This window comes from Pagrus major, chromosome 1, assembly GCF_040436345.1.
Source record: "Pagrus major chromosome 1, Pma_NU_1.0".
In the NCBI taxonomy this organism is placed as follows: Eukaryota; Metazoa; Chordata; class Actinopteri; order Spariformes; family Sparidae; genus Pagrus; species Pagrus major.
Window position 1 is genome coordinate 4,148,863 of NC_133215.1, and position 17,755 is coordinate 4,166,617.

Here is a 17,755-nt window from a genome sequence, read left to right on the forward strand (position 1 = left end):
AACTTTAATCATCATCCACCTGTAAATGTCACTCAAGAACTTTAATTTTGTATTAAGAGTATTCACTAATATACATCTCATATCATTGTCATTATCTGTCAAACTGTTGATTTCTAAAGGGCCATTAAATAATTACTGTTTATCCCTAAAACAATGGTGTCTTTTGGTTCATTGGGACAGTCACCGAAAGCTTCTGGCACACACAGCCCAGCCTAGAATATTTTTCACCAGCCGCCACTGCATGACTGTCTGAATATGTCTGTTTTTTATTGATTTCTTTTATTGGACAGTTTTTATCAGACAACAATGTGAATACTCTTCATGTGCTTTGTCAAGGTTTTCTTCTTTCTATAATATTAGAATTATATTAGAAGTCACTTTATGGGCTGAAACAGTCCGGCACAGACTGGAACAAGACGCTACATGATTATCTAAGTGAGAAGCATTTAGTAGAAAACCCTGCTGATCATTGTGTTTACACAAGGGAAATGAGAAGGTGATCATAATAATATGGGTTGATGATCTAATCATTGCTGCCAGTGATGAAGATGCACTAAAAGTTGTGAAGGAGACGCTCACAGCAAGATTCAAAATGAAAGATTGAGGAAAACTGAGACGTTTTCTTGGCATTGACTTTGAGCTGAGTGATGGATGTGTAACAATGTCAATAAAGAAATGTGTTGAAAAAGTACTTGAAAGGTTTAACGTGCAAAACTGTGAACCTAGAGCGACACCTTGTGAACAGAAACTGAACTACACTGATGATGCAGAAAAGATGAGTGACGTCAGAAAGTCCAGAGAGGCAGCTGGCAGCCTGATCTGTCCAACTACATGTACAAGACCCCACCTGAGTTTTGTTGTCAGCAAACTGTCGCAGTATTTTTCTGAGCCAACAGAAGAGCAGTGGACTTCTGTAAAACATCTGCTCAGATATCTGAAGGGCTCAGTTTTCATCATCTCCAGGCTACGTACTCCGGGACAATAGGTGGCGGTATGCACCTTAAAAGTCATAAAATCAGAAGAAGAACATGAGAACAGGGAGGAGCCAAGGACGTCATAACACACACACACACACACACACACACACACACACACACACACACACACACACACACACACACACACACACACACACAGGGAGGAACCCTGAAAGTGAAAGTGTTCAGTCAGACTCCATTTTAAGACGAAGAGCAGAAGGAGAGCAGCTGGAGTCTGAGGCAGGGTGAGTGTTAACAACACATTGTGATTATTTACTGTGACTTTACTTACTGTGAGTCAGTTTTCTCCCTGTGGACTGTGGAGGAAAGAAATGTTGGAGTCAACTCAACACTTTGATTCATCTGTGGACACAAAGTCCTGATTGGCTGAATAATCCTCTTTAAACCTACAGTAACCCAAGAAAACAAGCACAGGTGTGAAGAAAAGTGACCAGGTGGACTTCTGGCTGCTTTTATTATACTGTATAATGTGTGTGTGAAGGGGAGAGAGTGTGTGTTACTTCCTGCTCTCTCGGTCTTGTGCGACTCTTGAACAAACTTGTTTCCTGATTCTTGTGTCCTGAGCTCACAGCTCCTGTTTCACCTCTCAGACTGACTTCAGAGCAGAAGATGAGTGTTTGTGTGAAGGAGGAGGAGGACAGAGCAGAGTCTCCAGTATCCAGCTGTCTGTCTATGAAGAGTGACCGGTCCAAAGATGATCCTCCAGCCTTCAGTAATGAACCTGGACCATCAGACTCAGAGTAAGACACCTGATACTGACTCATTTATGTGACTTTGTTCTGTTCCCTCTCTCACTGCCGTGCTTTGTTCTGTTGATTTTTGTATTTTTATATTAAAAATTCATGTAAAATATATTTTCTACCTAAATCTAACAGACTTTTCACAGCTCATGTTCCTCTTACTATCTGTGGCAGCTGTCAGTCTCCTAAAAAGCTGTAATCTGATCTAAGAGGACAAACAGAAACTTTGAAAGCTCCTTTTCATCAACAGTAGCAGTAGTTTGTGTGTTTAGAGCTTCTTAAATGACTTTGTCATCAGAGAATTTCTCAAAGATTCATGTGATATCAATACAAACATGTTGGTGTTTGCAGAGTTCAGTCCAACAGACAGAGAGCAGAGTCTCCAGTATCCAGCTGTCTGTCTATGAAGAGTGACCGGTCCAACCGTCCTCCTCTAAACTTCAGGATGAAACCTGGACCATCAGACTCAAAGTAAGACACCTGATACTAACTCATTTATGTGACTTTTTTCAGTTCCCTCTCTCACTAACGTGTTTTGTTCATGTTGTGTTTGTATATTTCAACAACAATGTATTTGCTAACTAACTTTAACAAACCTTTTGGGACTCATGACAGAGAGATCATTCGTCCCATCGTCCTCTTAGTGCTGTCAGTCACGTAAAAAGAAACGTAGAAATTGTTAAACTTCTTATTTATGGACAGGAGGAGTTTGCTCCCTCTATGAATTTGTAATTAGACTTTTTTTTAAAAAAGTAATCTCATAGTTAAAGTGATGTCACAGTTAAAGTCAGGTCATCGTGGTCGACCTCAGTTATTGAGAACACTTTTAACTCCAGGTTCAAACTGACTAAACAGAAGAGTTGAAATAACACAAGCAGCCATTTTTATTCCAGACTGAAGCTGAATTCATCAGAAAAGTAAAGACAGTTTTACTGTCCTCTGTCAGCTGATCTGAGCTTCAACAGTGTCGACCAAATCTTGATATTTTTAGAAACAATCAACAAATGGTTTCAGTCCTAAAGAAATGTCTTCACAGAGAGAAGAAGAGGAGGCATGTTTCTGTGGAGGAGCAGCCGTCCTGCTGTGTTTCCTGTCAGGACGTCCTGAAGGATCCAGTCTCTACCAGCTGTGGACACTGGTTCTGCAGACAGTGCATCACATCATACTGGGACCAGTCTGCTTCACCAGGACTCTCCTCCTGTCCCCAGTGTGGAGAAAGTAAGACTATATATCTGTCTGCTGATGTCTTCGTGTCTGAACACACTACTTGTTGTTTTAATACATTTGTTATGTCTCACATTAACCAATCAGAGAGCTGCTTGTTCTCTGTATGCAGAGATGGAGATGGAGAAGTGTCAGACAGCAGCTTGAGACAAAACAGCACTTTAAACAACAGTCCACATTAGCTTTCCTGCTAACATCTCCTCCTCCTCTAACTTACAAACACACACCTCGTCCTGCAGATCCACTTGTTGAACAAGCCACCGAACAAACATCCAGTGAGGAAAAGTGCACCGCTAACATCTATTTTCAGGCTGCAGCAGATGCTAATTAGCTGCTCAGTGTCAGCACATTAAACAGCTTAAAATGTAACCTGCTTCATTACAATACGTTCATTTAGCCGACGTTTTTATCCAAAGTGACTGAAAATAACTGACTGAACCATGTGGATACAACATGAGTAGATCACATTCATCAATTATGCTGAAATGGTTCAACAGCTACAACTAGAAGCAATAAGAGATCAAGAGAGAGATTGTTTTTATGGACCAAGGTGCCGTCTGAGCAGGAGAGTTTCAGTCTGGACAGGAGAGTTTCAGTCTGAACAGGAGAGTTTTCAGTCTGAACAGGAGAGTTTCAGTCTGAACAGGAGAGTTTCAGTCTGAACAGGAGAGTTTCAGTCTGAACAGGAGAGTTTTCAGTCTAACAGGAGAGTTTTCAGTCTGAACAGGAGAGTTTTCGGTCTGAACAGGAGAGTTTCAGTCTGAACAGGAGAGTTTTCAGTCTGAACAGGAGAGTTTTCGGTCTGAACAGGAGAGTTTTCAGTCTGAACAGGAGAGTTTTCGGTCTGAACAGGAGAGTTTCAGTCTGAACAGGAGAGTTTTCAGTCTGAACGGGAGAGTTTCAGTCTGAACAGGAGAGTTTTCAGTCTGAACAGGAGAGTTTTCAGTCTGAACAGGAGAGTTTTCAGTCTGAACAGGAGAGTTTCAGTCTGAACGGGAGAGTTTTCAGTCTGAACGGGAGAGTTTCAGTCTGAACAGGAGAGTTTCAGTCTGAACAGGAGAGTTTTCAGTCTGAACGGGAGAGTTTTCAGTCTGAACAGGAGAGTTTTCAGTCTGAACAGGAGAGTTTCAGTCTAACAGGAGAGTTTCAGTCTGAACAGGAGAGTTTCAGTCTGAACAGGAGAGTTTTCAGTCTGAACAGGAGAGTTTTCAGTCTGAACAGGAGAGTTTTCGGTCTGAACAGGAGAGTTTTCGGTCTGAACAGGAGAGTTTTCAGTCTGAAGTTGTGTCGAGTTTCTTCTGTTGTGATGTCACTGGGGAGTTTGTGTCACTATTGTGGATCCAGGACATCAGACAGTCTGGATCTAGTTGAGCAGTAGCTGGTCCTCCCTTGTAGTGAGGGAATAACAAGCAGTCAGCAGCAGCAGAGTGTAGTGGACGGGCTGAGGTGCAGGTGGTGGTCATTTACAGGGGCCAACCTGAGATGTTGTCCCTCAAGCAAAGGAGTTGAGTTCAAGAAACAGTGCTGTGCATAGAGGTGAGCCCAACTAAATCTAGTTGGTACCGCCCCACCTCCGGCACCAGCACCTGTTCCTTCCCCCATGAGAGGAGACACTCCCTGTCCTGAGGACCAGTCTGGGATGCCAGGAATCAGCACACCTGCCTTCTTTTGCATGAGACTGGCACACACCCGACCCCAATGCCCGTCCCTGCTGGTAGTCAGCCCACAGGGTGGCGTCTCCATGTAGTCAAAGGCCAGACACCAGATATTCACCAGCGACCTCCACTCCCAGGTTGAGCTCCAGAAAGGTGCCCTGATGTCTCTTTCCTGGTTCAGGTGCTGCAGCACCTTTGTGGCTGATTCATAAAGGCTCTTTGAATCACTGTCAGTCCGGCTCCTCCTCTGGGGCTAATTAGCTTTGCGAGACCCTGCCAGGGGCTAATGCCCCCGACAACAGAGCTCCGAGGATCACAGGGACACACAAACCTCTCCACGACGTTAAGGTGGAGAGAAAGACAAAGAAAACAACAAACATGTTCTTATACTGATGTTTTTAACTTGTAATGAAAAGACCATTGATGCTGATTGTCACATTGTATTTTTTGTCTCCCACTTTTGTCTCTTTTTTCAGTGAATGTTGGTCTGCAGGAGGTTTTCCATGAACATAAGATCAGTCTGAGGAGGAGATGTGAACGTGTGACTGAAGGAAGTGATGAAACAGGAAGTGATGAAACAGGAAGTGGAACCCTCCTTAACAAGATCTACACTGAGCTCTACATCACAGAGGGACAGAGTGAAGAGGTTAATACCCAACATGAGGTGAGGCAGCTGGAGACAGTTTCCAAGAAGGAGACCTTCAGTGAAACTCCAATCAGGTGCTGCGACATCTTTAAAGCCTCATCTGACCAACAGAGACCCATCAGAGTGGTTCTGACCAACGGCGTCGCTGGCGTTGGAAAAACCTTCTCAGTGCTGAAGTTCACTCTGGACTGGGCAGAGGGCTCCGAAAACCAAGATGTCAGTCTGCTGGTTCTGCTCTCGTTCAGGGAGCTGAACCTGATCCGAGATGAGCAGTACAGTCTTCTCAGGCTGCTCCATGTTTTCCATCCAACATTACAGAAGGTGACAGCAGAGAAGCTCGCTGTCTGTAAACTTCTGTTCATCTTTGACGGCCTGGATGAAAGCAGACTTTCACTGGATTTCAAGAACCATGAGGTCGTGTCTGATGTCACACAGGAGTCATCAGTCAGCGCGCTGCTGACAAACCTCATCGAGGGGAAGCTGCTTCCCTCGGCTCTCGTCTGGATAACTTCCCGACCTGCAGCAGCCAATCGGATCCCTCCTTCACGTGTCGACAGGGTAACAGAAGTACGAGGCTTCACTGACGCCCAGAAGGAGGAGTACTTCAGGAGGAGGTTCAGTGATGAAGATCTGTCCAGCAGAGTCATCTCACACATCAAGACCTCCAGGAGCCTCCACATCATGTGTCTGATCCCAGTCTTCTGCTGGATCACTGCTACAGTTCTGGAGCACATGTTGACTACAGGCCAGAGAGGAGAGCTGCCCAAGACCCTGACTGACATGTACTCACACTTCCTGCTGGTCCAGACAAAGAGGAAGAAGCAGAAGTACGATGAGGGACGTGAGACGAGTCCACAGGAGCTGACGGAGGCTGACAGGAAGGTTCTTCTGAAGCTGGGGAGGCTGGCGTTTGTACATCTGGAGACAGGAAACATCATGTTCTACCAAGAAGACCTGGAGCGGTGTGGTCTTAATGTCACAGAGGCCTCGGTGTACTCAGGAGTTTGTACAGAGATCTTCAGAAGAGAGAGTGTGATCTTCCAGAAAACAGTCTACTGCTTTGTTCATCTGAGCGTTCAGGAGTTTCTGGCTGCAGTCTACATGTTCAACTGTTACACCAACAGCAACACAGAGGTACTGAAGGACTTCCTGGGAGGACAGAGTCCCTCATCCCTGGATGACTTCCTGAAGAGAGCCATGAAGAAATCCCTTGAAAGTGAGAATGGTCACCTGGACCTGTTTGTCCGCTTCCTTCATGGACTCTCTCTGACGTCCAACCAGAGACTCTTAGCAGGCCTGCTGGGTCAGACAGACAACAGGCCAGACATCATCCAGAGAGCCATCAACAACCTGAAGAAGATGCTGGGTCGGACAGACAACAGGCCAGAAATCATCCAGAGAGCCATCAACAACCTGAAGGAGATGAACAGTGATAAGATCTCTCCTGACAGAAGCATCAACATCTTCCACTGTCTGACGGAGATGAACGACCACTCAGTCCATCAGGAGATCCAAGAGTTCCTGAAGTCAGAGAACAGATCAGAGAAGCACCTCTCTGAGATCCACTGCTCAGCTCTGGCCTACATGCTGCAGATGTCAGAGGAGGTTCTGGATGAGTTGGACACACGGGAATACAAAACATCACAACAGGGAAAACTGAAACTGATTCCAGCTGTGAGGAACTGTAGAAAGGCTCGGTAAGTCCAGATGTGATGAACATTAAAAATCCTGGTAAAGCTGAAGCCTTCAGTATTAAAGACAAACACTTTACACACATGCGTTATATAAAACCTCAACACGATACATGTTTTCCTCAACAAGTATGAAACCTGCTGATTGAATCAATGATCATCACCAAGCTCAGAGATGAAATGACATGTAGTCGTCTACTTTCCAAAACATTTCCTTCAGCCAGGTGAACTCCACCTGAGACAAATGATCACCCATCAAATGATAATAACTCAATCTTTAGCACTAATTATACTATTGATGCAGTAGAAGACGCTGAATTAATTTAATGGGAGGTGAAAAGCAGACGGAGCGACAGAATAAAATGCATCAAAGAACAAAATCCACACAAACACATAACTGAGGTAAACACATACGAGTGCAGTTACAACCTACAGTGAATTTACATGAAGCTTCATGAATATAAATCAACTCAAATCTGACACGTTTACATTACAGTCATTTGGACACTTTGTCCTGAACATCAGTTTGGTTCATGTTGCTCAAGGACACTCAGGAGGTTCATTTATTAATTTATTTTCTTGATATAAGACTTTTAAAAGCAGTGACAAAGTGCTGTACACACATTAAACAGCAACACAACGAAAGAGTCACAAGAAAAAGCAAGTTTTACCCGACAATTACAAATATAAATATAAAGAGCACAGAATGAATCAAACAAACCAAAATCAAACATGAAGATAAAAACATCCACATCAGGGTTAAAAGCAGCTTTATTCAAGTGTGTTTTGGGGGCTGATATAAAACGGGGCAGCGATTCAGCCCCTCTGATCTCCTCAGGCAGGGAAAGTCTGGGGCCTCGTGGGCAGAAGGAGCTCAAGTTTCAAACTACAAACCTTGTGATCAATGACTGACCAGCTCAGGCCGACCAACTGACCCCCTGTGCTTTGTGATGCAACATGTATGAATCTGTTTTCACAATAAAGTCTCACATTTTATTGTTTTAATGTTCTTTTATCTGTAATCACAGATTTATTCACTGTGAACTCTCAGAGAGTCACTGTGAAGTCGTGGCCTCAGCTCTGAAGTCCAACCCCTCCCATCTGACAGAACTGGACCTGAGTGGAAACAACAAGCTGCAGGATTCAGGAGTGAAGCTTCTCTGTGCTGGACTGGAGAGTCCAAACTGTCGACTGGAGGTTCTGAGGTCAGTTCATGTGTTTCTGTGTAGATCTATAACATTTAAATCAGAACAGAAGTTTTACATTTCCTTCAGTTCACTTGTTTTCTGGGTTTGTCTGAGCTCAAATCACAACAACTCAGTTTAAAGTTTGACTGCAGATTATATATTTATAACACACACACACACACACACACACACACACACACACACACACACACAGATTTAAATCTCTGAAAAGAAAGTGTTGAATGTTTGAAAAAAGGATGTTGGATGATGTTTAAGTCACGTTGGACAGAAGACACCTCCTCATGTATTTATGTGCTCTTCATTGGATAACAGTGTCTCTTTAGTTCAATGTTAAAGGATTATTACGTACCTTCTTCATGTATTCTTACTGTAGTTAAGTGCACTTAAAATGAATCACATGACAACTATGTCCCAATGAATTATAATAATATATAATTATTAATAAATATATAATAATACAATTGTTGTTCTCACATGTTTAAATCCATTTGAATATTTACTTTAAACCGGTTAATACTTTGAAAACATTATTCAAACTGTTTAAATCTTAGTTTTCATGTCATCAGCTCTGAAGGGGATTTGACCACATAGATTCTGTCCTGATTCACACTGAGCATCTTGTTCTGCTTCATATTTAAAACATATCTAATATAACATCAAACATTCAGCACTGTTTTATTCTCCATCAACCTCTTCATCATTGATTTGCACTTTTCCTTCTTGCTTCTGAAAGTAAAAACACAAACATTGTTTTATTCTGTCAGACAACAACAAACGTGTGTTTGTTTCAAACCTTTCTGATGATATGTGACGTCTGTACTGACTGAAACACTTCAGCTCAGGATGACTTTTATCTTAAAGCTCCTGTTGCTGAGAGAGTTGATCTTTGAGTCTCGTTCCCGACCCGTCAAATACTGACGCTTTGGGACGGCGGCCGACCCGACCTACAATCCCAAAGCGTCAGTATTTGACGAGTTGGAACGAGACTGAAAATTCAACCATCTTAATAACAGGAGCTTTAAATAGCAGAATCAAATGTTCCATCAGTTTCTGTGGGTTTTTATTTGGCTGCACAACATGAGTTTGTACAGATGGAGCCTCTGGTGGAGCTGCAGAGTTTAAGAGGTGACATCACTACGTCTTTATTGAAGCAGCAGCACGTTGTCATTAATATTAATGAGAGCTCTGTTTCACTTTGTGTGTTTGACAGTGTTGAACCTGCATCCTGTTGGGTTCAGGTGTTTGGAGCTTCATTTTCTAAACGTCTACATCCTGAACCTTCTTCAGCTCTGAACAGATTATTAAACACTGAATGATTTCAAGCAGGAACATTAAAGTCTTTTAAACTGACATCATTTATTCTTTATTCAGATTGAGGAGCTGCAGGTTGTCAGAGATCAGCTGTGCTTCTCTGGCCTCGGCTCTGAAGTCCAACCCCTCCCATCTGAGACAGCTGGACCTGAGTCACAACAAGCTGCAGGATTCAGGAGTGAAGCTTCTCTGTGCTGGACTGGAGAGTCCAAACTGTCGACTGGAGACTCTGAGGTCAGACACCATTTTTTACGTCTGTGCTCAGATTAATATGATGTGAAAGTTGTGTTGACACTAAACTGCAGACATCAGCTGATATTATACTGATCCACACTGAGTATCTTAATGCTGAAGTCTGTTTTCTTCTTCTGTGGTTTAGTCCATTGACTGTGGCAGAGCAATGTTGAGCTGCACATTTAAAACCTTCATATAACAACATGAATAATTCACTCTGAACATCCTCAACTATTGATTTTCATCTCAGATTACAAATCATGTTTTTTAAAATGTTTTTTAAAGTGATGAGAAAAATACATACTACAATGAAAAGTTAAATAATCTCTATTTTAACTATCAGACAATAACAAATATATTCAGAATCGTCTTTTTACAACATTTTAATGAAGCTTTGTGACGTTTATACTGACTGAATATTTAAATTGTGAAGTTTCATCATTTATTCTTTATTCAGATTGAGGGGCTGCAGGTTGTCCGAGATCAGCTGTGCTTCTCTGGCCTCAGCTCTGAAGTCCAACCCCTCCCATCTGAGAGAGCTGGAGCTGAGTCACAACGAGCTGCAGGATTCAGGAGTGAAGCTTCTCTCTGCTGGACTGGAGAGTCCAAACTGTCGACTGGAGACTCTGAGGTCAGACACCATTTTTTACTTCTGTGCTCAGATTAATATGATGTGAAAGTTGTGTTGACACTAAACTGCAGACATCAGCTGATATTATACTGATCCACACTGAGTATCTTAATGCTGAAGTCTGTTTTCTTCTTCTGTGGTTTAGTCCATTGACTGTGGCAGAGCAATGTTGAGCTGCACATTTAAAACCTTCATATAACAACATGAATAATTCACTCTGAACATCCTCAACTATTGATTTTCATCTCAGATTACAAATCATGTTTTTTAAAATGTTTTTTAAAGTGATGAGAAAAATACATACTACAATGAAAAGTTAAATAATCTCTATTTTAACTATCAGACAATAACAAATATATTCAGAATCGTCTTTTTACAACATTTTAATGAAGCTTTGTGACGTTTATACTGACTGAATATTTAAATTGTGAAGTTTCATCATTTATTCTTTATTCAGATTGTGGAGCTGCAGTTTGTCAGAGATCAGCTGTGCTTCTCTGGCCTCAGCTCTGAAGTCCAACCCCTCCCATCTGAGAGAACTGGACCTGAGCTTCAACAAGCTGCAGGATTCAGACGTGAAGCTGCTGTCTGAACTTGTGGAGAGTCCAAACTGTCGACTGGAGACTCTGAGGTCAGTAGAGAGTTGGAGTCAGTCCATGCTGGTTTCAGCAGTATTGTAATAAACACAGTCAGTATCAGAGTAAAGATCCAGCATTTCCTGCTTTCCTCAGTGAAGCTGTGAGAGGAGAACGGTGACAGGCTTCAGGATTGGACAGAAAGAGATAGAGGGGGAACAGTCAGCCAATCAGAGGAGCCAGAAGCTTGTTGTGATCGTGTGTTTGAGTTGAAGTGAAGACGACTGTTGTTGTTGTGTTCATGTGTACAGGAAGTAAAGCTGGATCACAGCTGACAGCATCACAGGATGTGTAGAGACAGTGTCCTCATCCATCAAACTGTTGTAGCATCAAATCTCTGTTCTCTCATTTCAACACTGAACAACTGATCAGTCCATCTTTGTCACAGCTCTCAGGTCTACGGTGGCCCTGAAGGTCAAAACACAACAACATCCCACAAAACATCAAACTGTCACCAGAGACTCTGGTTCTGTCCAATAACAAACAAGAACGCCGTCCCACCTTTTCCATAATCTGAAGTGTGGTTGTGTTTTGACCTTCAGGGCCACCGTACAGATCGCTCTGACTGAAGCCTGCACATCACTGACTCTTATTTCAGAGAACCGTGGTTACATTTAGTAACCATGTGGTCTCCTCACAGACCAGAACCTCTGCTGAAGTCCAGTAACCACAGCTGGTGTTGACTGTTCAGTCTCTGTGTGAACATGTAGGAGCTTTAACATCAAATATTTATCTGTCCGTCTGTCTTTAGTTTTATCCAGATGTTTTTACAACAGACTCCATATTTACATGTTTGTAATATTTAAAGCAGATGAAATGTTCAGGTGTGACTGAGACTCTGGTTTTTAACAGCAGTGAATCATCATCAGAGTGTTTCTGCAGTGATGATGCGTTCAGGGACTCTGAGCAGTTTATTTCACTGTGTGCTTGAGTGAAACCTGCAGAGTAAACACACTTGATGTGTCTGCAGGTCTGTGAGCTTCACTCCAACACGTTAACATGAGCTGAAAGGAAGCTGGCTACGCTACACAGCCGCTCCACTTGTGGTCTGAACAGGACTGAAGTCCTGCTGGTCTTTATATCACTGACTGACAGCTGATGGAGGGAGTCTCTGTAGACACTCATGTATCACTTCTGCTGTCTCTCTGCTTCTCTCATCAGGAGGCTGTGATCTCTGTCAGAGTGAGTGATGAGAAAGGTGGAGGTGTTGAGAGGATCAGCTGTGTCCTGATGATCCAGAGAGGTTGAAGCAGCACCATCAACATCAAGAGGAACAGACAATCTTGTGTTATAGTTTCATGTCTTTGCAGTTGTGTTAGATTAACAAAGTGCTGACAATTGTTCTCTGCTGATCTAATTAAAACACACACACACATTCCCACAGTGAAGGTCTGGTGACGCCCACCTTCTTGGAGTAATCTTGGTTGACAGCTTAATAATTTATAGTTGTGTTGTTCTTATCTTTTGCACTCCACTGTGAAGTTCTCTACACTTCTCCAGACTTCAACACGGTTCTGAACAGCTATTAAACCAGAACCTCATCTTCTGAATTTTAACAGATTATTAAACAGGCAGAAAAGTTATTAAAACTGATTTTTCTTACACTTCCCTACGATTAAGATTGAGTGAGATGAATGTAATGTGTAAAAACGCCCTGTGGTGAGTCCTGGTGTGATCGGGACAAACTGTTCAATCATGTCGTTAATACGTTTGGATTATTACCAGTGAATGTCTCTGATGTGCCCTGTTTAACAAGTATCAAGCTGGAACTAAAAGAAATATGAGTGGTGACTTCTACTGTATAATCAAGTGTGTTTAGATGTTCTGATCCAGTTTTAATTCCTTTGTGAATGTTAAAGTGGTTTTAATAATGACATATGATTTGGTGTTGGACAAAGTCCACATATGAAGCCGTGGTGACATTCTGGGGAAGGTGAAGCGGTTTAGCAACGTTTCAAACTCTAGTTTAGTTTGAGTCCGTTCCTGTGAAGTTTCCCACTTGTTATCTCCTCTGAGACAAACAGCGGCCGCCCTGCCCCCAGGCCCGCCGCCACTCGAGACTACAAAACAGAGACATCACTTCTCTGCTCGCTCCAAACTTTAACTCTCTTCTCTCTCCAAACTCTTCTCTTCTTTAATGTTTCCGCTCTTTACTTTGAGACTCGCTTCAAGACAGCGATCTCTGCACAAAGTGCTCACGTGTTCATTTTTCTCACTTTTATATTTATGGCTGTATTGATTCATCTCTTAAGTTCTTCAACTTACATTAAGTTTCTACCAGAACGAAGTTCTGTTTTAATTTGTTTTATGCAGTTAAGTATCGTAACCTGATTAAGAGGAAGTGAACTTAATTTAAAGGTGACATATTATGCTCTATTATCTTGTATTGAGTAACAGTATCAGTTTTGTTCGTATTAAAATTACTCTCGTCATATTTAAATGCTGTCACCCAACTAACCCGTGATCTCACCACCTGCACATGTTCGTATACCCGCATTACTTTACCGGGTCCACGTTTCCAGTTACCTGTTGTTGTTCCTTTAAATCGCCATTTCATTTATTTACCCTGAATTATCTAGTTAATAAACATATTTAACCGTATGTCGTCGTCTGTGCAGGTTTGTTTTTAATGTGGAGAACCGATGGAAACTGTGTAGAAGTCACTACTTCAGTTTTTGTTTTTTTTGTGATCAATTTTTTATTTTATTTTATTTCATTACATCTCCATTCATCCAGACCCATTACCCGCACCCTTATCCCGGGGGTGACATTGATTATGGACGGTTACATGAAATAATAAGTGAACAAAACACAATAAAACACACAGCAGCAGCAGCACATAGACACAAAACACCTTTGACTCTCTCAGATGCTGATTCCAGATTCTGTATCGCTTCTGTCTTTGCCTGTTGAGCACAGGCACTGGAGATTTCTAATGACAGGACTTCATAAAATGACAATTTCCACAGATACACATTTACAACATGTGGTGGTTTCCATCTTTTTATCAACATTTTCTTTGCTGCAGTCAAACCCGCGAACAGTACTCTCTTCTTGTGAAATGTTAAATTCAGAAAAGTATCATCATTTAAAAGCAATATATGTGGTAAACAAGGTATGTTTGTCTGGATTAAACAAGAATGAATGTTGGAAATGCTGAGCCAAAAGGAACAGACCCCAGGGCATTCCCACATCATGTGCATGTATGTGCCCAACACTTTGTGAGGACAGAACCGACATAGTGGGCTCTGAGTGATCCGGATCTGGCAGCATCGTCTTGGGGATAAATAGTATCTTTGTATCAGCTTATAGTGAATTAACTGCTGATTATAATTACAGGATGTTAGTGGAATATTACTCCACTCTCTGCCAGTTGATACTGAGCCCAAAATCTTTAGTATCTATATTCCAGACAAGAACATTGCCTGTGGGTCCAGTTAGTCTTCCTTGTAGCTCATTATATATTCGAGACACAAAACCTTTTTTAACCTTTGCGATGTTCAAGAGATGCATTAGGGGATGAGTTAATAGGGTTTGATTCCATGGGACACCATATGTAGCATTGCTGTGCGCAACTGTAGATAAAAGAAGAAAGAGGTGCCGGGCAAATTATAGATTTGTCTAAGTTCATGAAACGATCTAAGACAATCTTCATTATACATATCCGACAAACTATGAACTCCCTGATTTTGCCAAGAGGAGAAAATGATTGGTTCACCACCTACAAGTAATAAATTATTTCTAAAAATTGGGGCCACTTTATATCCCATTTAACTGATTGGGCTGTTATTGCAAACTAGAATTGAGTTTGGTACTTGTACTTGAGTATTTCCATTTCCTGCTACTTTCTACTGACTTTATACCATCAGAGCTGAAGGAGCATTTTAAATATATTTATTTTATCTGCAGTCAGATGAATAAAACACTGATTCTGTTGAATGTTGGATCAGATAATCAGCCTGATAACTGGTTGAATAGTGTACAGTATATACACACATGTAAAAATATGTAACAGCAGCAGGACCGGTAGCTGCTCCTCTGTTGGAGGAGGAACCTGAGGAGCACTGCCAGAGCCCCACAAAATGACCTCCAGCAGCTCCTGGTGTGCAGGTTCCTGACTCCATGAGGGCCCGACGTCCTCTAGAGGGACCAGTGCTCGCAGCCCAGCACCGTACAGGCTTGTGGGGTCCATACACACTACGGAGTCACACTACGAGTTGCTGTGATGAAACTCACTCAAGTTGGGTCAGACTGTGATTTGAATGTTTGACTTTGATTTTGGATCCAGCCCTCGATGAGTTGATGCTTCTGGTTTCCACTGACCGTTGTCACGTCGTACAATGTACATCAGTGAAGATTTCCAGCTCGAATAATTCATTCGTTAAGACCTGATGTGTGATTAAAGTGTCCCTCAGTGTGTGTGAGCAGTGCACAGACTGCCCCTTTAATAAACCAAACTCAAAGACCATTAGCCACATTTACTGCCTCTTCCTTTTTGCTGCTGTTCAGCTCAAGTTTCTGATGTTGGTCTTCTTCAAAGTATTTCACATTTTACTCCTCTGAGTGATTTGAGCCCCTTGTTTATGACTGCAGTTGTTCAGTTTGGCCTGAGGGTGGCGCCAAAAACGGTTATCTGAACCAATAAGGAGGCTGTTTTACTTCATAGTGTCGACAGCAGAGTTTTGGTTTGATACCTGACACCTGTTACAGATGCCAAACATTCACATTTAAGTATTTCTACTACAACTGCTACAAACACAAAAACTACAGCCAGTCATCAGTTTAAATATCACTTAGTGTTTCCTGTTGTTACAAACCTGTAATGTTGATTAAACAGCTGCCACAGTGAGTCATGAAGACTAAGGTGGGACAAACTCAAAGCACAGGTCAGACTTTCTGTAAACACATTATATATTTGACTTGAAGCTCGAAGTGTCTCTCAGTGCTGAGACGCTTCAAAATATCACACACACAAATAACAAATGCAGTCAATTACTCAGTGCACATTACATGACCGTGATCTCCTACAGTGACACGATCAACTGGATTACAGCAAAGTAATCTAATTACATTGGGATTACTTCAAAATCAACACATGACAATATATTGCACCTTGTCCTATAAACTGGACCGCACATGTTCTGCACATGGAGGTGGGAGTGATGGTGGTACTGGCAGGAATGGGACGGCGGTCCAGGGAACTGCTGCTGGTTCGGTTCCTGCCTTGACCCTGTGCAGCATGTGGGCTCCTCTTTCTCTCTCGACTGTCACCATCCAAATAAATATATTATTATATTTAAAAGACGAAACAAGTGTAATCAAGCGATTCTTATATTTCCATCTTCTTTTCATTTCATCCTCTCAGTTCCAGCTGCTGTTGACAGATTTCAAATCATTATAAAAATCAGAAACCTGTTACAATCACTCCATAATTAACTGGAACATTAGTGAATTCTCAGGACTGATTATACAGAATAATTTATATTTACAGAATAATTTAGATTCACACAATACTTTTTGGACCCAGTGTGTTTTTACAGCCGCTGATCACTTGTGAGTATTTTAAGGGACTAACTCAGAGGATCAGATGGAAGATTTGAGCTGATGGTGAACTAGAAGATGTTCTTCACCATCAGCTCATTTCTGGACCACATTACATCTTCTAGGATGTGTTTCTAAGATCTGTAACATCTTCACGTCTCCGGCCAGTTGAAGTGTGTTTTTGTGTGGTAAAGGCTTTGGTCCCTGTTGTGATGATGATGAAGGGTCATCGTCTCAGACCCTCCCGACTCTTTCAGGCCATTTCCTGCAGCGCTGTGTTGGTCTTCACCCTCTCTGTTGTTTGGTTCCTCTGGGTTTCCATTTCAAAGTGATTTGGCCTCATCTCTGCTTCTTTCTTCTTACAAAACTCTGACAACATGAAAACCAACATATTTATTACATGTATTTATAATCTATTCACTCATTTTCATCCTTTCAAGGCAAACAGACGGACAGACATCAGACCAGCACTTTACATTTCTGCCTGTAAACGTCTTAAATATTTCACACGGACAGAAACTGAATGAACTCTGGTTTCTGTCAGATTTATCATCCAGAAACCAAAACACATTAAAATGTTGAGAGTCAGCAGTGGTGGAAGAAGCACTGACTTCTTTGACTTGAGTAATAGAGCCAACATCTCCATGCAAACTAAATACTCCAATACAAGCCCTGTTTAAAGACCCTGCTGAAGTCCAACAACAGAAGTATTATCAGCACAGTGACGATACGACGATGCGCCTCAGTGTGCAGGATGATGTGTCACTTGTCATTGTTGGGTCCGGTGCGGTCGTGTACATGAACTGGACCTGTGTGATTGATTTTACCTTCATGTGAACTCTGAGCAGCGTTTGAATAAATGTACTGAGTTACAACTGGCACTAGTGAATAAAACTGTACAAATGTCTGTGATTTCTTCATATTTATACTTTAATGTCGTGTTTGAACAGTGTTTTTCATGTTGTTTAACACATGAGATATTTGCTGTAACGGCAGAACTGATGGGAAAGAAGATGAGTGATGAGGGGAGAGATGCCGAGTGCTTCCTGTTTTGGTGGATGAGAGTAAAGACACAAGTGGAAAGGAGCAGGTTTCTGTTGTGTGCGGTATTTGCAGCCAGAGTCCGGGGAAGTGCAGGAGGAGCTTTTGCATTTCACTGCTGCAGATGTGTTGGATGCAGACTCTCTGCCAGCCAGCAGCAAACACACACTCAGTCAGTGTGATGTTGATATACATCGCTG

The 17,755-nt window shown here is 42.0% G+C and overlaps 1 protein-coding gene across 1 annotated transcript; it reads left to right on the forward strand.

Moving 5' to 3' along the window:
- Window positions 1-2,544: 2,544 nt before the first annotated feature.
- LOC141001855 (protein NLRC3-like) lies at window positions 2,545-12,144 on the forward strand. The gene is made up of 5 exons (XM_073472993.1): window positions 2,545-2,956; window positions 5,094-6,960; window positions 7,983-8,159; window positions 9,534-9,707; window positions 12,135-12,144. The coding sequence occupies exons 1-5, from the start codon at window positions 2,743-2,745 to the stop codon at window positions 12,142-12,144; spliced, it is 2,442 nt and encodes an 813-aa protein (XP_073329094.1). The 5' UTR covers window positions 2,545-2,742.
- Window positions 12,145-17,755: the final 5,611 nt, after the last annotated feature.

Coding starts and splice junctions, on each gene's coding strand:
- LOC141001855 (XM_073472993.1), top strand. CDS start 2,743: ATGGTTTCAGTCCTAAAGAAATGTCTTCACAGAGAGAAGAAGAGGAGG. Junction 2,957..5,093: donor CTGTCCCCAGTGTGGAGAAA/GTAAGACTATAT, acceptor CTCTTTTTTCAG/TGAATGTTGGTCTGCAGGAG. Junction 8,160..9,533: donor TGTCGACTGGAGGTTCTGAG/GTCAGTTCATGT, acceptor TTCTTTATTCAG/ATTGAGGAGCTGCAGGTTGT.